Source organism: Coccinella septempunctata, chromosome 4 (assembly GCF_907165205.1).
Source record: "Coccinella septempunctata chromosome 4, icCocSept1.1, whole genome shotgun sequence".
NCBI lineage: Eukaryota > Metazoa > Arthropoda > Insecta > Coleoptera > Coccinellidae > Coccinella > Coccinella septempunctata.
In genome coordinates, this window is record NC_058192.1 from 2146409 (window position 1) to 2167269 (window position 20861).

At 36.7% G+C, this 20861-nt stretch overlaps 2 protein-coding genes across 14 annotated transcripts in view; both read right to left on the reverse strand.

Annotated features, from left to right (window-relative positions):
* Positions 1-763: 763 nt before the first annotated feature.
* Positions 764-2901, reverse strand: LOC123312081 (porphobilinogen deaminase). Its single transcript, XM_044896300.1, has 5 exons — positions 2664-2901; positions 2531-2603; positions 2280-2466; positions 1767-2031; positions 764-1679 (listed from the first exon to the last, which is right to left on the reverse strand). The coding sequence occupies exons 1-5, from the start codon at positions 2706-2708 to the stop codon at positions 834-836; spliced, it is 1416 nt and encodes a 471-aa protein (XP_044752235.1). The 5' UTR covers positions 2709-2901; the 3' UTR covers positions 764-833.
* Positions 2902-3272: 371 nt separating this feature from the next.
* The window catches only part of LOC123310669, a 30929-nt gene continuing 13340 nt past the window's right edge, over positions 3273-20861 (reverse strand). For 2 of the 13 annotated variants that reach the window (XM_044894242.1, XM_044894240.1), the window contains exons 2-14: positions 19252-19475; positions 18894-19073; positions 18556-18639; positions 12432-12610; positions 12050-12301; positions 9975-10458; positions 7439-7547; positions 7267-7376; positions 6886-7003; positions 6076-6136; positions 3736-4863; positions 3502-3616; positions 3273-3442 (exon numbers count right to left, since the gene is read on the reverse strand). In XM_044894242.1, the coding sequence (XP_044750177.1) occupies positions 3393-3442; positions 3502-3616; positions 3736-4863; positions 6076-6136; positions 6886-7003; positions 7267-7376; positions 7439-7547; positions 9975-10458; positions 12050-12301; positions 12432-12610; positions 18556-18639; positions 18894-19073; positions 19252-19475 (3094 nt within the window). In that variant the 3' untranslated portion in view covers positions 3273-3392. Of the gene's footprint in view, positions 3443-3501; positions 3617-3735; positions 4864-6075; positions 6137-6885; positions 7004-7266; positions 7377-7438; positions 7548-9974; positions 10459-12049; positions 12302-12431; positions 12611-13618; positions 13950-14688; positions 14691-17362; positions 17627-18555; positions 18640-18893; positions 19074-19251; positions 19476-20861 lie in introns of those variants that run through there. The other 11 variants (XM_044894252.1, XM_044894241.1, XM_044894249.1 and 8 more) reach the window with 11 other exon arrangements.

Here is a 20861-nt window from a genome sequence, read left to right on the forward strand (position 1 = left end):
GACATATGCTGATTTTTTTGGTGATAAATTAATCCTTTGCGAATGAAAAATTCCATCTTTCATTCATCTACCGCGAACAGTTCAGATATCATGATTTTTTCCGCGAAAGACCAAAATATCGAGTTTTCCATCGACCATAACTTGAAAACTAATCCTTTAAGTAAAATTCTGTTTGCATATCCGTAATCTACGCCCTCGATTTAGTACACACTCCAATTTTGGTGGAAATCGGAGAGATCGAAATTTTTTTCAAATTTTCCATACATATGCATGGAAAAATTGCGATTTTTTGAAAAAAATTTTTGATCTCCGATCGAAACCAAATTTATACTGTCGACTAACTCGAGGGCGAAGATAACGAATATGCAAGCAGATATTTTTAAAAAAATTTATTTTTCAAGTTATGGTCGATGAAAAAGAGGAAAATTTGGACCTTCGCGGAAAAAATCATAAAATCTAAACTGTTCGCGATAGATGAATGAAAATTAGAATTTTCTATTTGCAAAAGATCCATCTATCATGAAAAAAATCAGCATATGTCTAAATCTATTTTTCTGGCTGCTACATCTCCTCAAAGTTGACAAATTTTTTCGAAATTTTCCACTAAAAGTGATTTATTTCCTGAAATACTGATCCTTCAAAAAATCTAATTGCATATTCGAACGGTCCTGATTGACAACGTTCTTCTGATGAACTTCATACTTTACCACACATACATTGACTTCCTGTGTGGTTTATTATCGAAATGAAAGAAAAAATAATCTCCAAACCATAAAAATATCTTTATTACAATAACAATCGAGATAAAACATGATACTAAAACAAAACAAACTTCAAACATGTATAGTTGCCCTAGCTTTGGCCATAACCTCTGAAGCACCCTTTTCGATCATCCGCTCAGCCACTTTTCGTCCCAATAAAGCGGCATCTCGAAAATCTTGGATTTCAGCCTTCCCATGCGGCACCAAACCGCAATATTCATCTTCTTCCGATACAGAGGGAGAAATTTCGTTTTGGCTGGTTGAAATCTCCTTGCTTGCAGATTTAAAGGGACATTGGGTTGGAATCTTCATCTCCAAATCTTCCAATACCTTCTTGACATCCTCGGGGTCTTTTTGCAAGTAAGGACATTTACCCATGAAATCGGAACCGATGGGTATTTCAACAGGGCAGTGTTCGTGAGGGTCTTCTTTAAGCAACTCTATGGGTACCTCTTCGAGCTTTTGTTTCTTTTTAGGAACATCTTCTTCTTCAGTCGTTGAGGAACATCTTTTCGAACAACCAGCAGTTTGGGTTTTGTAATTAGAGAGCTCCTTTGCTTTGCCTTTATATGGACAATTTTTACATTTCTTACTATTGTTTGTATAAGATAAATAGGTGGAGGTTTCATCTATAATTTCTATCTGACCATCCAAAGACCATACGCCCCCTTTTAATGTAAGTTTAGTGTGCTTGTCTTCCTTTTGCTCAATACTATCTAAATTACATGTTACTGCTACAGGTGCACTGCACCCACCACCTAGTGTCTTTAAAAAACTCCTTTCTGCTAGGACCTTCAAGGCAGTTTCCAATTCATAGACAGGACTCAATAAGTCAAGAATTTCTTGATCATTTTTCCTACATTCTACAGCTAAGGCTCCCTGACCAACTGCATACATTATATCATCTGGTTCCAAAATCTAAAAACAACAAATTGATTGATTCAGCTACTCCAATCAGTACCTCATCATAGTAATTTTTAAAATTCTTTTATTCATATAACTTACCTCAGATATTCTTTCGTACCATCCAATTCTCTGCAGCCCTGCAGTTGCCAAAACAATTGCAGAGTACTTGTTCAATTCATCCAATTTCTTCAGTCTTGTGTTAAGATTCCCTCTGATGCTTTCAACAATCAAACTGGGATATTTCCTTGAGAGTTGAGCAGATCTCCTCAGACTAGAAGTGCCAATGACACTACCTTTTGGGAGAGTATTCAAGTTACAACCTTTGAATTTTTCATGGACAACAAGGGCATCTCTTGGATCTTCTCTGAAAAAAAAATTCTAATAACCACAATGTAGGATGAACTATTAATGAATCACCACTGTGATATATTTTTCATTTAAATTCAGAGCATTTGGAGAGATATTGGATGACAAATATAAAATAATTCCAGAAGCAATTGGAAACAAATATATTCTGAATGAGATGTGGTAAAATGTAAAACAGCTATTTGTAATTTCAAATATCTATTGTTGATTTTGATGAGTCCACTATTTCACAAATATTTGACTCACCTTGTTAAAACTGCACCAATAGCCATTCCTTCAGGCAGGGTAGTTGGTAGATCTTTTAATGAGTGAACAACAAAATCAACATATCCAGTTTTCAAAGCAGTCTCAAGTTCTTTTGTAAAAAGAGATTTTTCACCAATTTTAGGAAGAGGTATATCTAGTACCTTATCGCCAAGTGTGTTCATAGTTACTAAAATCAAATCATCACATAAGCCCAATTAATTGTATGTACATAAGAGATTTCAAGTACACACCAATTTCAAATTCTCGATCAGGATATTCCTCTTTCAGTAATGATATTACATGGCGTGTTTGAATAAGGGCCAACTAAAAATTAAAAGAATGAAATGATATAACTTGGGGATAACAAATGAAAATTAAACTCACTTCGCTTTTGCGAGAGCCAACTTTTATAACTTTTTTTTCGCTCATTTCAAAAATACAAGTATGCCCTAGACTAGACTAAACCGAAGGAGTACGAAATTACAACTGAAATGAGCTCTATTCCCGCATGTTATTCCCGTAGACACATAACATCCTGCTGATTGGGAGCTTTCTAATTCATGATTTTCAATTTGGAAATTTAATTGACCTCTACGTGCTCCGGACATAACCTAACACTTTTGATACGTCAAATTACTAGCAGGTTTCTATGCGAAAGGCTGAGATTGTGGAGAAGTAAACTGCAATCTAGGTTAAGTCATTCACTTATCTCTGTCTTAGTTGGGGGTTCAGACGATAGAGGGTACAACTGATCCAATAAGTAATTTTCCTTTTTCGGGGAAATACAGAAACGTTTTTCGAGAATATAGATACGAATCATTGATAAGAATCTTAGCTTGAAAATGAAATTTTATCCAAAATCAAGTTTAATTTAGTAATGTGTCAGTATGAGCTCCCAGTTTTGAAGGAAAACTGAAGTAATTTCTCTTTGGCGATGTTCTACACACTCTCCTTTTTTTGTTTATTAAGGGTTATGATGATAAAAGAACTACATATTTTTCTCACAAATATATTCAACAAGTACCTGACAAAAACAAAAATATACAAAATTTAAATATGATAATATTAAATAAATAATTTATTCCTTAGGTTCCTCTCCTTTTCACATCAGAATTATCTTGAATTCTCTTCCACTTCCAGATTTGTGAGCGATAAAGAATGAACTGAATAAATAAGTAGGTATTGAAGTGACTGCGGATTGTGAAACAATTAACATTCTTACCTTGTGAAAGGGTCAGAGAATCATCACCGATTTCCCTGAGTCTTTCTTTGAATTGCTTGGAAATGCTACGCCCTGTCAAGCTATACAATATAGCTTTTTCGGACTTAGCTTTTGCCTGAAAATGAATCAGATCCGTTTTATCAATATTCTGTAGTAAAAGTTGTATTCAGAATGAAAAAAAATTCTGTGAACAACTACTATGACCAAAGAGTTGCAATGACATCTCATACTCACATCGAATTGTTCGAATTTCTTCCTCAAATCTTTAACAGAGGTCGATCTCTCGCCTCTTTGATATTGTGGCTCCCTTTCAGTGCCGTCGATTTCAACAGAAGCTGCTCTGTTTTTGTTCAGTCCACTGGAAAATCCCTGATCTAGACTTTCATCCGATATCCTCGACAGATTTATAGAAGACTTGGAGAACTCTTTCAATCTGCTGGACACCAATTTTTGCTCCTTCAACTCTATGATCTCTTTTTCGTCCCCGTCAGATTTGCTGTCTTTCGTTACCGCGTTTGCCCTGGCATAAAAACAATCTATATCGGCATACTTTGCCTCCCATTCGCTCGATACTTTGGCTTCCTCCGGTTTTTTGGGAAACTCCGCGATCTTTCTTGATTCAGTTTTTAACGGCTTCGTATTGGATTTCTCCGGGGATGTTCTAGGAGGTGAGGGGGGTTTTTTATTCTTGAAAGTGTCATCGACTGATATCGGTAGTTTGTTTCTGTTGTTTAAAGCGAAGGATCTCACGCTAGGATCCGAGTAAATCTTCCTTATCAGGGTGTTATCGGACCTTTTATTTATGACGTATGGTACTGCGTCGAAACCATCGTCTGATTCCTTGCATCTCTGTTTCTCCTCGGCGCCTTCTTCAAAGGTCTGCATCTTGATCTCAGTGTTGGGAATGGAGTTCACGTTTCTCCTGGGTTTAGCCACTGGCTTCACCGACAACTCCTCGACGCAATCCACTTCCTCGTGGTTCGAGCAAGCGTCCAAACTTTCGAAACCGAAAAATTGCTCGGCCGTTTGGATCTCCTCGTTATCGTCCTTCGACAATTTTTTATAGACGACGGACTGGGTTACATCGTAACAATTCACCAAGCTCGCCTCGGAGTCGCTGGTTATCTCTGAAGATAGCACTATTTCCGAGTCGAAACGTTCCGACGAATTCGTCTCCAGGGAGTTGAAACCGTTGGTCGTTTTTTCCAAGCTCGCCGGGTTGGATTCGTCCAGAAAAATTTTCTTGGCCGCGAAGGAATCGACCACGGGCTCGTCTTCCTGGCAATCTTCGTAGATGAGCTCCTCTTCTTCTTCTTGATTCGAAGGAACGTCTTCCTCGCTCTTCGAATCTGAATTTGCGACCTGTGAAATTGAGAAATTGGTATTGATTTATCGGAATATAGACCTTTTATGTAGACTACCAAAAGTTTTCAATATATTCGGTTGTTTTAGGCTTTTTCTCGATTCATTTCATTGAATATTGAAGGAAAAAAATATTGGAATCGCGATGTACAGGAATACCTCGAAATTAAGAAGAACGTGAAGCAAATTCTGAATTTTTGTTAAAAGCCCGTTCAAACGAACATAAAAAATCTTTTGGCGTGCACAAATTGATGTACACAGCTGAAAGCATGTATATGAAATGAACAGATTCCAGAATCGGAGTGGAAAGTCTATATGTACTCAATTCTTGAAGGGAAAAGGGATAGTGAAGTACTGTAAGCCCTGCTAATTCAACAAGAAGTAGTATAAGGTTGCTTCTATTCCTAGTAGCTACGTTGACAATTTGTGCCACGTGTGTTACTAGGATTACAGTACAATATACAACATATCCAACCTTACTTTTTTAAATTCATATCTACAATTAAAGATTAAATTATGGGGAATCCAAGAAATAACTTATATATGTTCATCAAAAAGCCAAAAGCAAGAAATGAAAAACACTACACATTTATCTACAATGGAATTGCCCAACTAACAAAAATGTCAGTTCATCATATGCTGAAATTGTTCTTTATAATGCTAATGATTATGTCAAGTTGTCTGGATTCGATCCATAATGAACAATTTCAGGATATAACGACATTGTCATCATTTCATTCAGTGGGCTGAAACGATAGAAGCTTTTGAGAGTATGCAGTAACTGTTAGTGATGTGACTATATCCTGCACCCCTATCAAGAGTAACCCACGATCGAAACATATCCCTGATGATGAATGATTAACTTACCAAAATTTAGACGGTGTTTCTACAATATATAGCAAAATTAAAAAATCATAATGTTCTTTTCTGTTTTATTGACAACATGATTTAAATATAATATACAAGATTCTTCTACAGATTCGTCCGTTTCTCGTTTTAAGCTATACAGAATTTCCCCTTAATTAAAAAAAATCATAAACTAAGGCTCATCTTCAAGCTGAGGTGTCACAACGAGCTGAAATTTTCCGGGAAGTTTAGCAACGGATTTTTTACGAAATTCTTGCTAGACTCTTTGGGTGAGTAAAGGCTTCTTGGAAAACTGTCATAAGTGTAGTTTTCTTCCAGTTTGTCAAGCGGTTTCTCTAAACTTACCTCAGACTTCTTCGCACCGGAGGGTAGGCGAGCTTGCCTGATGTAGTAGTCACTCCCAAATCTGCACAGAATATTTCTTATGTCAGAAAAAACCATAAATGGCAAAACTAAAAAATAGGGGTCTCCTTATTTTATCTGGAGATTTTTTTACCAATTTCGGGACCACCTGTATTATTATTTCATGATGTGAATTCGAAACTTGCCTATGCGTATTTTTCTTGAGATCAGTCTCGAACACTTCGATCAACTTACTCATTGCACCGTTAGACTCTGTCCGAAAATATGCCACGAACCGACCGCTTTTTCTCAACTGATGAATTGTTATTTTTTATCTAACAATGAAACAATTCTCACTTATCCAGGAATAACAATATAATCGTTACTATCAGGCAGAAATCTTTGCAAATTCCTTTATCGCCAGCCTCATAAGTGAATCGGTTAAATCCTCGGAGAAAAATGCTTCAAAAAATTCAATAGAGATTAGGATTGCTCGTGATAAGGCAGGGTCTCAGATTACTACAGGAATAACGTCTTTTGAAAAAAAAACTCGATAGGGAATGAACAAGAAGATGAAAAGAGTTCGGATGTCTACAGGCCTGAATTTTAAGAGTTAGCAAGACTGCTTCGCTGCGCAAAAAGTAGAGCAATGAAGGATTGAGGTATGTTTTGAAGATATCCTTCAAAGCAGCTCTTGCAATGACTGCGGTGGGTCAGGGAGGCGGTGTATTTGCTGTGATATTGCAGACCGAAAACGAAATCTGGAAAATTTTAGTTTCTCGAGGAATAATCTTAAAAAAAACTTCTACTTACAGGGAATTTATAGAATTTCGTGATTTGATTCGCCTTTCTATGTTTTCCTTTGAGTATGGATTGTTTTTAAGCTCAACGGCATTCTTCCATTTTTCCTTTTCTCTCTGACTGTATACACCTTGAAAGAAAGATTTTTTCTTGTAATATCTGTCAAAAGATTCTTCATTCGATCGATTTTTGTACTCCAACAACTTGGTTGAAAGAACTTCTTTGATTCAATGCTTTGTTTTATGATTTAGGGTATAAATAAGAAAGTTACCCTTACAGAGGCCAACTTGCTGCACATCTACGACCAATCTTGCAAAATTGACCACCGATACACTATATTATTGAACGTCCTGAAACTAGTAAATAATATGTTTTCACGAAAGCGGTAGTTACCTGTAAACTCGATTGGATTTTCCTCGTTGCTTTCTTCTTCTATGCCGTTCGTTTGTTCTTTATCTCCTAATCCGGGTTTATTGTTTTCATTGTTTCCATTCTTTACAGACCTGCAGATTACATTTAACCGACTACTAATTTTTTGTCATTATGTGCATGTGTGGAACCTTACCTGCTGCTTTCCAGGGGTAACAAGATGGTCCTGGGTAGGGTTGCGTATTTTTCTGTGTATTCAGTATCTCGTTCTGCTGTGCTGCCATCTGAACATATCGAAGGCGCGACTGGAAAGATTCAGTGAGGTTTATTCTTTCTATAAAATAATCCTTTGGTTAAGGAAGTTTGAAATATTACCGATTCTTGTCAACCAAACGGTTATTTATGAGCAATCAAATGTTTACTCTTTTATATCTGAATAGGCAAAATAATGTATTGGATAGGTGAGTAAGCATTTAAAGATCTCATATTTAATAAGTTGGTGAAAAAAAATGGAAACTTTTGAAATAGTCTCAGAAATTCTCAACTTTAGGTCAAAAGAAACACTTTTTTCCTTTACCATTTTTCCCAAATCGGCTTGGTTTGAAAGATACAGGCTGTTGAAAATCCATAAAAAAATTTATTTTTAGTTCTCACAAACGGTTTTATCGAATGCGGTTGCGCCCAGATGGATGAAATTCTCGGATTTATTACTTAAGGAGTTGCTCTTTCAGAATATGTATCACATTTCCATCTACAGTTATTTTTATTGAGAGAAAAATTACTCTAACGGTGACTATCGAAAAATTTCCAAAAAGATGGAATCAATTAAATGATCGTCAAGACTGAACGGCTGCATCGAGCTCCATAAAATTTTCAAATTTATAACTAGAAGAGATGCTCTTTCAGAATATGTATCACATTTCCATCTACAGTTATTTTTATTGAGAGAAAAATTACTCTAACGGTGACTATCGAATAATTTCCAAAAAGATGGAATCAAATGATCGTCAAGACCGAACGGCTGCATCGAGCTCCATAAAATCTTCAGATTTTTTAACTAGAGGAGTTGTTCTTTCAGAATATGTATCACATTTCCATCTACGGTTAGTTTTATCGAGAGATATCAGCCACGTCCTCCAGTTTTCTCATTATTACCATAAAAATAGCAAAAATTCAAAGTACCCAACTCGTGAAATCAAATTGTAGGCTATCTAATGTATGTTTGAACGTTTTGTAAAACAAAAGTATTCTTCATATTTTTTCGTATAATGTGCGTTTTCGAGTAATTTGATGTTCAAAAATTGAACAGTATCTGTGAAATTTGAAAAATTGGGTATTTTGACCTAATGCAACTCTGTTTAAAAGATCTACAGATGTGTAGTGTCATAGATTAAGCTGGTTATTCTGAAGGGAATTATGTTTCTCCAGGGACGGCATAGCTCATTATGAAAACTTAAAATGAGTAGGGGAGACTGGGGAGGGTTGATACGTTTTTTGGAATTTTTATTCTGGACACGGAATTATATGAAGAAGCAGGACTTTTCTTATATTATATAATTCTTCAATTAATCGTTCAACAAAATAAATATAGAAGTCTCAAAACATAAACTTCTTATTCTGTACAGAACGTTGAACACAAAAACATGCAAACTGTCTCAAGCCTCCCCACATATGGGAGGATTGATACGATGTACTGGGAGAGTAATCGAGAGGATTATTCAGCTCAGTAGGTAGGTCAGCAATGATACTGGCTTGCTTTGGTCCTATAGGTGTAGAAAAATCAGGAAATTGTCAGTTAGTCACTTCCACACAAGAAAAGTCGGCCTCGTTAAATACATGGGGATTGTACGGTTTTTTAAAATCCCTTTGATATGTTGGATGGTGAAGACGCCTTCATGTAGGCCTATCCAACTAGCTACGGAATATTTTTTGAAGATTATACATGTATCAGGCCTCCCCACGACAAATGTCTCAAACCTCCCTGAAAGCAATTTTTAAAGTGATTTATGTTTTCATCTTATACCCATATATTTTGAAAAGCGAATAAAACTGTAAATTGAGTAGTTTTATGCATATTTCCCAGTGAAATGTTTGTTTATGCCGAAGAATTAATGCATGATCATAAAACCCTTAAGTAACTTGAGTAAAAACTTACAATTTCTCACCTCGAAACACTCTTCGTTGAATATTTCACAAACAAACTACTGTTAGCCTTACATATTAACGTCACGCAATGCCCTCTGCCAAAGAATAGTGTTCACTAGTATAATACTTTTGAAAACGGCTACAGATCGCGGATATAAGCCTGTATCAAGCCTCTCCATGTATCAATGCTCCCTAGTCTCCCCTATATATTTTTATCAGGACCGAATCGCAAAAAATGGTATAGGAAAAAAGCGTTTCTTTTGACCTCAAGAATCTACTGTTGAAACATTTGTACGAGTCAAAGGCTCACCCTGTATATTCTTAGAAATTCTATATATTTCTAATGAATTAATCAATACTGAGTGTTCTGTTTTCTTTGTCACTTAGTATGTTTGATTTCTCAATGGTCAACTGTGAAAATCGATCTACTGGAGACAAAGTTCGGACGATCGTTGGAAATCTATCGGGTGTATCATAATTATATGACTTTTCTATGCGGATTCTTAAGACAAGAACGAGGATATAGTTTGTTAAGAGAATTGAAATTCGCTCCTGCGACTGAAAATTCGCATCGCAGCAACGCTCACCTTCATTCTCGTGTTTCCGACCGGCCGTCAAAGCCTCCGGATCCGCCTCGTCCAGATCCTTGCACTCCTTCACGCCCGAGTCGGCCGACACCTCGTCGTCCGACAGTCGCGCGACCGACAGGTCGACCAGCGGGTTCTTCCCGCCGATCAGGCACTTGGTCTCGATCAGGTGGTTCTTCACGTCCATCAGGCTGACCTGATCGGCCGGATCGTGCTCGAAATCGGACGGTACGTCCGACAGATCGGACGTGTCCTCGACTTCCCGGTCGCCGATGAGCACCTTGGCCTCGGTGGTAGGATCGGGCACCAGCATGGGCACCGGAACCGGGGAACTGGTGCCGCCTCTGAACTGCCTCTTCTGCAGGAACCAGTTCGGTTCTTCGTTGGAGAACGCCGAGTTGGACCGGAAGTACTCCGCTTCGTCGAGTCTCTCGTCTTCTCGTTCTGAATCGCTGGAAGAGACTTCTTCTATTCGTTGCTTGATCTGGAAGGAATTACAGAAAAATTGCATATTTCACAGAAGCTGCAAGTGTTATCATGAGAACACCAAGGTGAGGCTCAGAAAACTGCGAAAAACGTAGTGGGCTAGTTGTAGTTGGGGAGCCCAATAGAGAAATTCGGGATTTACTCGAGCGTGTCAGATTAATAAATGGGGAGATACGAGGGAATATTGAAAAATTCTTAGCCTACTATAGAACCAAACATAATTTCAATGTCAAAATATTTTATTACTCAACATATTCTCCTCTTAATTGGATACATCGATTACAGCGAACCTGCAACGTCTCTAGACCTTTCAAAAAAAAAATGTTTCTTCTTGCTCTGCAAACCAGACCACCACAGCTTTCATTACCTCCTCGTTGGAAGAAAATTTACGACCTTTTAAACTTTTTTTCAGTTGAGGAAAGAGATGATAGTCGGATGGAGCCAAATCTGATGAAAAAGGGGGGTGTTCTAGTAATTCAAACCCTAAATCACGAATTTTTTGCATAGCAACATGAGATTTGTGTGGAGGACCGTTGTCCTACAAAAACAAAACTCCTTTGGATAGCTTTCCGCGTCTTTTCTCTTTAATTTTTTCCTGTAGAGTGGTCAGTAATGTGAAATAGTAATCTCCGGTTATTGTTCTACCCTTATCCAAAAAATCAATCATGATTACTCCATGGCAATCCCAAAAAACTGAAGCAAGAACTTTCCCAGCAGATTTTTGGACACTAAACTTCTTAGGCCTTGAAGAACCAGAGTGTCTCCATTCCATCGATTGCTGCTTTGTTTCTGGATCGTAGAAAAGTACCCAAGTCTCATCCATAGTAACGATTCGGTTTAAGAAGTCTACATCGTTTTCAAATCGAGCACAGATCGAACGCGATGCTTCTACCCTTGCACGCTTTTGTTCAACATTCAAACATTTGGGGATCCATTTTGCAGCAATTTTTCTCATGACCAAATGGACGTGAACTATCTGATGAACGCGTTCGCAGGAAATATACAGTGCTTCAGATTTCTGTTTTAGCCCAATTCGACGGTCTGATAAAATCATGTCATGAACTGCATCGATATTTTCGGGGACTGACACAGAAACTGGCCTACCCGATCGCTCATCATCTTCAATGGAAAATTTACCTCTTTTGAAGCTTGCAGTTCAATTTTTCACGGTTGCATACAAAGGACATTGATCACCAAGGGTATTGAGCATATCCTCGTAAATCTGCTTACCTCTTAACCCTTTTAAATACAGGTACTTGATGATGGCTCGATACTTCAATTTTTCGATTTTCACAATTTCGGCGGACATCTTCTTTCTTTTAATTTATTGCGTAATTCTTGTTTACTTTTTTGACCTCAAACTTCACACTGACACTTCTAATGAGTTATTGTTCGTTGCTATGGTAACGCAATAGTGTTTTATTAATGGAACTGGTCTGGGCTAACTAGATATCAATACATCCTCGTAACTTGGACACTGGAAGCTCGAGTAAATCCCGATTTAGCATTGTCGGCTTCCCAACTATAGTGGCTTACTTGATATAATGGATGATTGTCTAATGAATGAAATCGTGCAGGGCTCTACTTACCGTCAATGACACCTTATCCACATATTTGGTTGAACCGAGACTAGAATCACTATGTACCCATTCTTCCAAGCTGGAAATCGACGCTGTGTCCGTATCGACATTCTTCCATTTGTGGTCTAACGTTTCTTCACCGAAGAAATATTCTTTTTGAGCTCGTCTCCTGGACGAAGACGATCTATGGCTGTAGACGCTGTTGGTCCTCGATGATGAACCAGTTTCTGTGTGCAGGTTGCTCTGTGATGTACTTATTATCTGAAATAGATCAGTCGATTACGATCGATTTCTTATCAGAACAAGGGAAGAATTCGTATTTCCTAATTACCTTATCAGGTGATAATGAATTCAGGTGATAATTAATTTTTTCTATTGTCTAGAGACTCACTTTATTCAATATGGCAGTTGAGAGAAGGTCTTCGTATGTCCTATTGTTTTGTTCCAAGGCGTTGGTTGTTCCTTCTCCATTCAATTTTGGAAGCTGACTAGCTTCTCTGATGATCTTTTGTATGATGACTTTGAGCGCTGTGTGAGCTGAGCAAGGGGACTCCCCTACAAGTGGTAGATCTATAAAAAATGAGAATATTGCAGAGGGAGGAATAGAATCTTTGAATCATGTTCATAATTAAATGAACCGATAACTGTAATTAGTACTTTTTCATTAAATAGGATAATTATAAGTGAATCGCATCACTTTTTTCTACGTCTATCACTGTTATTATTGTAATTTATCGATAGAGTATGTTTCTAATTGAGATCGGATTACTTATGCATATTATGTATTCACTCGTTTTGCCAAATGTCACAACTTGCAACAAATATACCCTAAAATCTCGGTATGTCTGCAGGCTCAAAAAGGTTCCTTTCATTACCAACACAGTTTAATATCGTGGAGGGTCTCATTAGCTCTCCGCAGTTTCTTTACTCTGCTCGGCATTGTGCCAACGAGATTATCAATGAAAGTTTGAAGAATCTTCTGCTGAATATCTCTCAAAACATTAGCGAGCTGTTGTAATGTCTGCGGTGGGTCAGGTAAGCGGTGCAATTGCTGTGACATCACATTTTTGGCCAGGCCAGGCAGCAGGCCAATCCATTTCATGCACTTCTGTGCGGTCGTTGACAATTCTCTCCTCCCAGTTGAGCCTTTTAGTCGACCTTGTGCGACGGTTATAACTCTTGCTCTTTTACCATCGATAGAATATGCAGCACTTCCACTAGTACAATAGCGGTTCCGCGAATGTTAAACTCTTGACAATTTATGCACAATTGTTACTACACAACACCAGATCAGTTGAAATAGCCCACAGAAAACAAAAAAATATCCACCTACAGGAAATGAGTTTTTGTGTCATGAGGACCAAATTGTGTGCGTGTGTAATACGCAAACATACGCCTCTTCACGTGGTATGTACAGCAACATTCGAAATTTTATTCAATTGCTGAAAGTAAGTTAAATTTTTGAGCAGTTTATTATTAATTGTAATAACTGATCAAAATCTCGCTATCTGATGCTGAAACTCAATTAAGTACGGATAAGAACTGAACTTTAGAACGTCGAGATTTCGAAAAACTCACCTAAGATCACCTCCAAGATGTAATAGTAAGCGTAGAGAGCAAAGGAGAACAAACACCACAATGTCACAGCGACGGTTATCAATACTGTGGCAATCATATTGAGGCCAAAATTGACGGAGAAAAAGGAGTACCCACACGCGACAATGGACAATCTTGCTATCGAAATTTATCGTTGTTTATCCATTGTTCTATCACAATAAAATAATATCTCCGTCTTGTCCGAGAACTACAAAACAACCTGTTCGTATATACGTGAAAAATGAACGGCGATCATCGATCAGACAGATGAAATATCAAAGTCTTGGGCAATTTTTTCGACATTCTGACAGAACTGGAATCGCACCAAATCGTTATCGAACTAGTCGCATTTGCATGGGACGAATATTATTTGTGTCATGAAAAATGTATCAACCTGATGAACTTCGAAAGTGATTTGAATCAATTATGCGAACGGAAGACTGCTTCCACCTGCGATACGACGTTTATTGACGTATTGTGTCGAAAGGAATCCTGTTCCGGCGAAATTAACACATAATAGATAAATAATAATAAATCTGATTGGCGAAAAATGAAAAATCGTTTCACTTTCCCATTTGAAATAATGCTGCTTTTTATGAATTTGGAATCTCAAGAGGTTACAATGATGATTAAACTTTTTTTTGTGCCAGTCATATCAAATAGTCTCTCCCTGACCGTGTTTCGATTGTAATCACTAGAAATTAATTCAGTTTTAATGAAGATTGTTATCATTAAATCGAGAATTAATAGGCAATAAAATTTTCAGTTGATTTCAAAGAGAAATGCAATTGATTTGGTACAATTGCACTGCATAACAAATTTGGTTCGTAGAAAACATGGCATTTCACCGATAATTTTCATTGCCAGATTTCATGGAGACCTTATTCAGGTTGATTATAAACTCTCGTTTCTAGCTCATCTTTTACTGAGAGAATTTGTTTGAGTAGAAAAGAAATATCTCAGTTGTATTAAAAAAGTTCGTTCAACTGTTGCAGAAACAAGTTATGAAATATTAATTTCACCAAAAAACATTCTGCAATTATGATATGAACCACTCGGTCCTATCTGTTGATAAAACAATTAAATTATATGATATTTGTTGAATTAATCACTGTTTGCCTGAAAAATGACTCTGTTCGAGGAATTGAAATATGACTAGTTGTTGAAATACCGAAATATTTAATGGTTTTGCTTGCTCGAACGAAATAGTTAGGTATTTTTCTTCCCAGGACCAGAACTTTTGAAGCAATGCTTCACTTTCTGTAGTCACTCATCCGACCAGCCTGTACATGATACGAAACGCGAAAATTCAATTATTTTCAACAATAAACCGATGTCTCTGTTGTCATTCAGCAGATCGTAATGTACCTACTCGTGTTTCGTGCATTTTCACGAAACCTTGAGAGATATAGGAATAAAAATTGATGACATAGTCGATCCACGAAACAGACGTGGAATTTTTTTAGAGATAATCGAGGTTGAAGAAGTAGACGAGTCATTTTATGGTAATTTATATGGTCAAGGTATGAAAAACCGATTTCAATCCTAATAATCTCGATACAAAGTCCTGATGGTACGCGCGATGAACGTAGAGAAAAAGGAAATTTCGATAAAAAATCATTTGAGATGATGTTGCGGAGTTCATGAAACTATAATGAAGTGATTGCATCGTCTCGGACTATTAATAAAACGATTATGATATTATCATTCATGACAGACCTTTATGTTCTCTGTCAATCGAGAAAAATATCGAATTTTCAATACATTAATACGTGAGGACATAATCTTCACTATCCCCAATGAAGAAAAATAACTTTTTTCGATAAAGATAATTTTGCTCTCATTAATGACTATTCTCTCTTCTACAAGCAACTTCAAGGTAAGAGAACTTTGCAGTAATGGAACTACTGGGTGGAACATTTTTATCATTGATAAAAAATTCGGACTGTAACAAAAAATAAATGAAGCTGAAATTCAATAGTGTAATAAAACTATGAGAAAATGATTCATCATAAAAGGGTAAGTGATTTTTATGATCACGAATAATTTGAAAGATGCTTCAAAACTTCCTGGGAATAATTTCAGTCCTATTGTTCTCACCAACCTTGATAGAACGATTGAAATATTAATTCACACCAATGAATGGAAATTTGGCCAGAAGAAATAAAACATGATGGATGATAGCTACATGAATGATAACCTCAATTGAAATCGTAACATATTTTATCATTTTGAGAAGCGGATATTACTTATTTACAGAATTCTCGTTTATATGCTCCATGAAACTAGAAATGTATTCATTTGACGAACAATTGGATCCTTTTCTCGTATAGAGATCCGGAAAATTAATGAGGTTTTAACATGGACATATTTTCACTTCTTGTTCCCACACTTATACCTTCGAGGAAACTGAAATTGAATATGTTAGAAATATCGGATTCAGTTCAACGGATAAAGAAAATTGAATTATACGCGTGTGGATCTAATTAAGATACCTACTTGAAGAATGTGAATATTTTAATGGTAGAATCTATGTACTGCCAAACAATAATAACAATCATTTTAGCCGTCTTCATCACAAAATTCCATTATACATGCAATTATATTTTTCCTAGGATAAGTATTTTAGGAAATAAATCACTTTTAGTGAAAAATTTCGAAAAAATTGGTCAACTTTGAGGAGCTGTAGCAGCCAGAAAAGAGGCACTGGACATATAATGATTTTTTAAATGATAAACTGATCATTTGCAAATAGAAAAATCCTAGATTCATTACCCATCGAAGAATAGTTCAGATTTTATGATTTTTTCTGCGAAGGTCCAAAATTTCGAATTTTCCATAGACCATAACTTGAAAACTAATCCTTTCAGCAAAATTCTGTTTGCATATTCGTGATCTACGCCCTCGATTCTGTAGATTATCCAATTTTGATGGAAATCGGGGAGATAAAAATTTTTTTCAAATTTTCCATACATATGCATGGAAAAATTGCGTTTTTTTGAAAAAAATTTTTGATCTCCGATCCAAACCAAATTTATACTGTCGACTAATTCGAGGGCGAATATGACGAATATGCAAACAGATATTTCTTTAAAAATTTATTTTTCAAGTTAGAGTCGATGAAAAATTGGAAAATTTGTACCTTCGCGGAAAAAATCATGAAATCTAAACTGTTCGCGGTAGATGAATGAAAATTAGAATTTTCTATTCGCCAAAGTTTCATCTATCATCAAAAAAATCAGCATATGTCTAATTATCTTTTTCTGGCTGCTACAGCTCCTAAAAGTTGATCAATTTTTCCGAAATTTCCCACTAAAAGTGATTTATTTCCTGAAATACTGATTCTACAAGAAATCTAATTGCATATTCTTAATCTTTTTAATCAACGATCTCGATTAAGTCAATCAAATGACCCGGGTCCTACAAATAAGGAAGCTACTAGTTGCAGGTCAATATTTTGATAGTTTTTTTATATCATTCCATTCCCTATTGCTAACAAATTCAGTTCTATTAATCAGCCAATGAAACTACGTTGAAAATACACCTGTTTCAAATATTTCATAGAGTATTGGAGCATTTTAAAAAAGCTAGAACTAAAGTGATCTACTTCAAAAAGGCCCCCGTCCTAAATAAAAATGCATCGTTTGAAATTTTCGTGTCGCGCTTGGTAAAGGATAACTTTTCGCACTTGTTGAAGGTATTCGAATGTCAATAGTAACTAGTAACCTATACGATTCATATATAGGTACCCATTTCGCATCCAAACATCTATCGCGAAAATTGATATTTCATCGTCCGAACAATTTTTTTCGCTACATTCAACCATCCATTCTAAGTGTCACAAAAACACATGAAACACACAGACACATCCGTGATTTCGAAATAGCAAACGAGACGTTCTGCTTGGATCCACGTGGTGCACTGATAATAGCAGAATTGATTACTTATATTTACACACTTTTTTGTTTTCCCAACCATCGACTACAAACGGATTCGCTGGCGATAATTCCTACAAATAGTAGTAGTAGTTAGTAACGTACGAGAGTTGCTGTACGGGAGATGCTCAGTGAATCCCTGTAGCTAGATGGGAGCATAGAACATGATGAAAAGAGTTCTATATGTGGCAATGCAGCAAGTCTATTGGGTAGTGTTCTTCCAAGGCTGACAAAGTATTCGATGAATTGATGGTGTTATCAAGTCTTTCTTGTTAGGGTGACCTAATTCAAGTACCTACATATAACCATACGCACAGAAAAAGTTTGTCTATATCGTGAGTGTTCTCTACAGGCTTCTGTGTTGCCCAAGTAAGGAACAAATTTCTGAGGATGATTTTACGCCATTGAGTAGGTGTCTCCCGGACAATATTGTCTTGTACCCATCGAATGAGCTGGTCAAGGTTCGGTTTTCAAGATCATCCGGAACTTTGCTACAACACCAATGGCGATTTTGTTATTGAAGAGTTGCTAAGGTATAAATTTGAAGAAAAAAAACATTAATTTCGGTTGATTGTTGCGATGAAAACGTAGGTACCTGTGTTTTTGACGTATGCGAAACTGGTTAGTCGTTAGATACCTGGAATTTGTAATAATAAAGGTGCTTAAGTATGTTCTCAACTCAATCTTCCTGTTATGTTAAAACTGACCTATAATAATTCGAGTCGAACAAAATCTAGAACAATTCTGAGTTGAGTTATTCAAATATAAACATATTCCAGTTCAAATCACTGCGAGGTTATATACACAAAATTCTCTTGATTTATGAATAACGAGATTGAATTTCTTCAAATCTGTCATCGGTGTAATATTTACAAACTGTGCAATTCTTAAAGAAGAAGGAAGAAACAAGAATAACGTCATGCATCGAGTGCAAAGAATTGCGATGAAAATACGAGTGCCAGTGTTGCACAAATCAAAACTTACGACTGAGGGATATCTGAAGAGATGTTCCCAAGTCTGTCAGGATTTCACTGAGGTTCCTGTGGTATTTTTCGAAAATTTTCTCATCTGCAAGAGTTCGGGAAAAATGAAATGCAATTAAATTAAGGAGAAAACACTTTCCGGATAAAAACACAGAAAAATAAAATATGATTCTGTGAATATATGTCATCGTGAAGTTCACAGAATCTGCTGGATTCGCTCATACGGATGAAATTGTTGTGGAAGCTTCATTTTTCTGAATAATTTGAGGTTGAATATCATTGGAAAATCTGCATTTGTTGCATCTTACCCCTAAATGAAGATTAATGGCAGATACTCACAATTACTGTCGTCGTAAATCTTATTGATGCTTGCATCATCAACGTTTTCACCGAGTATGTCATTCACCAGCCTCTCAATGAAGTCACGTAGTTGTTCTTTCTCTCTGTTTCTCTCTTCTTCCAAATATTCTTCTAGTTCGTCGGGTGGTTCACCCATAAGACTCATTCTAGAAAGGAGAGCTGAAAAAAAAAACGATAGCTCATGAAGAAGATAAAGATAAAACAGCTTCATCTTCATCGACCTCAAGTTGCTACTGAATTCAGTTCTTTCAATCCTTTTTTATGATGATTTATTTATTGACAATTCAATAGATTTGGAATTTTACTTTCTGGTTTCGAAACCAAAATCAGTTTTTACCTTTCGTGAAGGGTTCCACAACCTTGAAGGCTCCATCAATCCAGCTGTTTACTTTTGGGGCGCACAGGTTGCATACCCAAGAACCATCTGCTTCTTCTACTGAACATGCTGATCTACAGACTTTGGTGTTACATTTGGCGCAGTAAACAAACTGACCGTTTCTCAATACGAATCCAGCAGATCGTAGATATTCACCACAAACGTTGCAGTGCCACTTTCGGTTTCTGCAAAAAAAAGAGTGGAGTCATCAAATCAACATTTCAGGATTATGTTGAGAAAAATATTGCAAAGGATCATTTTTGCCTGAATCTTCGGAATACTTTCGCTTTACGCAGATTAAATCGTATATTGTCACTGTTTCTCATTACTATCATAAGGATGAAGATCATCATCGATTTATCTCCATCATTTTCGTGAAAAATCTTGGATTCAAATTATCGTGTCTGAAAACTTTAACTGGTAGTAGAAGGCTTAGGATTTATTTTTTATACTCGAATAAGAATTGCCTCGCTTTGCTGAAAGGGTTGATAATTTTTCTCCCCATCAGAAGGATACCTTCTCTCAGCTAAATAGAAACCCTCAACTCAACTCTACCAAATAGGAAATGAAATATCTCGACGAGATGTCATTGATGCATTAAATCATATTGTTTGTGTCCTCGACACTTGCCAAATTCATTGTTTTCGAACAGAACAATGAAAAATGAATAATAAGTATGTCCCCCAAATTACGGATAAAACGAACCTTTAGGAAAAATCGTTATTTGATTTCCACGTCTCAGCAGTTAAGCAGAGCACAACAGAGTCCATCAGATAAACCTAAATGCCCATCAATTAAATTTGTAGAGTGAAGAAGTTTATGTTCCTTGTTGATTATGTGAAGAAGCTCCTGCATAATGGATTGAGCTGATTGAAAAAAGGGAGAAACATATGAGACTGCTTGACCCACTGCCACAATTTTCGTGCCCACTGGAGTTAGATAACCGTAACAAAATTATATAACTGTGGTACAGAGAGCGTAAGTACCTCTAGAAATGAGAAAGTTATTATACAAGAGCTCACTCTTGCTCTCAACGTCCCATCAGCTACAGACCGGCAGTGTGTGTTCTATTTCCATACAGAGATGTTTTTTAAAGTGAAGAATCGTGGACCTGGTAAACTGTGAAAGATCCTCCAGTGTGATGTTCTTGTTCCCATTTTTCCTCAGCATACAAGGGGTTCACTGTGCTGGAGAATTCAACAGGAGGATCAACCAACAGCCCAACACCACTTTTATGGATGTCTTCATGGCTATGTTCATGCTCTGTACCTTCGAAGTGATACTAGTGAAGATTTTGACGACCGACTATAGTGCCCCAGAAGAAAACAGGGAGGAAAGTTCCACCAGTATTTTCTTTGACCGTTGAATCAGACATGGATTTCATCTATATTTTACTCGCCGTTTTAGTGATTTACGCCGTGGAAATGACGCTGTTGAAATTTTTGATCTTCGACGAGATCGGAGATAAGGAGTTTTCGAGTGGTTCTTCAGAGGAAGTTGATGAGTTTTCGGTATCGTTGTGATCTTGTATGGAGGAAACCCATCATCATTTTATTAGTGCCATAGGAGGC

Bases quoted from the DNA above. Each gene is read 5' to 3' on its own strand.
- LOC123312081 (XM_044896300.1), bottom strand. From the start codon at position 2,708: ATGAGCGAAAAAAAAGTTATAAAAGTTGGCTCTCGCAAAAGCGAA. The intron at 2,032-2,279 runs GTGAGTCAAATA...TTTTTTTTTCAG, and splicing joins ATTGGTGCAGTTTTAACAAG to AGAAGATCCAAGAGATGCCC. The intron at 1,680-1,766 runs GTAAGTTATATG...TGTTGTTTTTAG, and splicing joins GGTACGAAAGAATATCTGAG to ATTTTGGAACCAGATGATAT.